This window comes from Penaeus monodon, chromosome 15, assembly GCF_015228065.2.
Source record: "Penaeus monodon isolate SGIC_2016 chromosome 15, NSTDA_Pmon_1, whole genome shotgun sequence".
Lineage (NCBI taxonomy): Eukaryota > Metazoa > Arthropoda > Malacostraca > Decapoda > Penaeidae > Penaeus > Penaeus monodon.
In genome coordinates, this window is record NC_051400.1 from 24,851,312 (window position 1) to 24,851,882 (window position 571).

Below are 571 nucleotides of genomic sequence, written 5' to 3' on the forward strand. Positions count from 1 at the left end.
GCAGGGCGTGGCTGGAAACCATTCCAACATCACGCCTCTGGTCACCATGTTGCCTGCCCTGCTTGCAAAGTCTGCCTCTTGCTACAACCCCTTCGTGTATGCCATCAGCCACCCGAAGTTCCGACAGGTATGTAGGCAGGGCGGTTGGGGCGCGAGTAGAAAACGGGGGTTGAATACGAAACGGGGGGGCTGAATAGAAAACGGGGGTCGAATGGATAACGAGGGTTGAGTAGAAAATGGGGCTGAACAGAAAACGGGGGTCGATTGGATAACAGGGGCTGAACAGAAAACGGGGGGTTGAATAGAAAACGGGAGTGAGCAGAAAACGGGGCTGAATAGAAAAACGTGACTGAACATCAAACGGGGTTGAACAGAAAACGGAGGCCGAATAGAAAATGGAGGTGAGCAAAATACGGGGATGAAATAGAAAACGGATTCCTTCTCGTTTTCTGTTCGTTCAGCTCGGTGTTTACTTTCTGTTGTTTTTCACCTTTCTCTCTTTTTCTTTTATTTCACTTCCAGTGAAGGAAGTGTTGGTAAAAGACTCGCCTGAATGCATGCAATAGATTAT

General features: G+C 48.5%; 1 protein-coding gene across 1 annotated transcript in view; it reads left to right on the top strand.

Annotated features, from left to right (window-relative positions):
- LOC119581833 (compound eye opsin BCRH1-like) overlaps window positions 1-571 on the top strand; it is a 5,066-nt gene that overhangs the window by 3,828 nt on the left and 667 nt on the right. Inside the window, exon 7 of the mRNA XM_037929974.1 lies at window positions 5-127. Within this exon, the coding sequence (XP_037785902.1) occupies window positions 5-127 (123 nt within the window). The remainder of the gene's footprint in view (window positions 1-4; window positions 128-571) is intronic.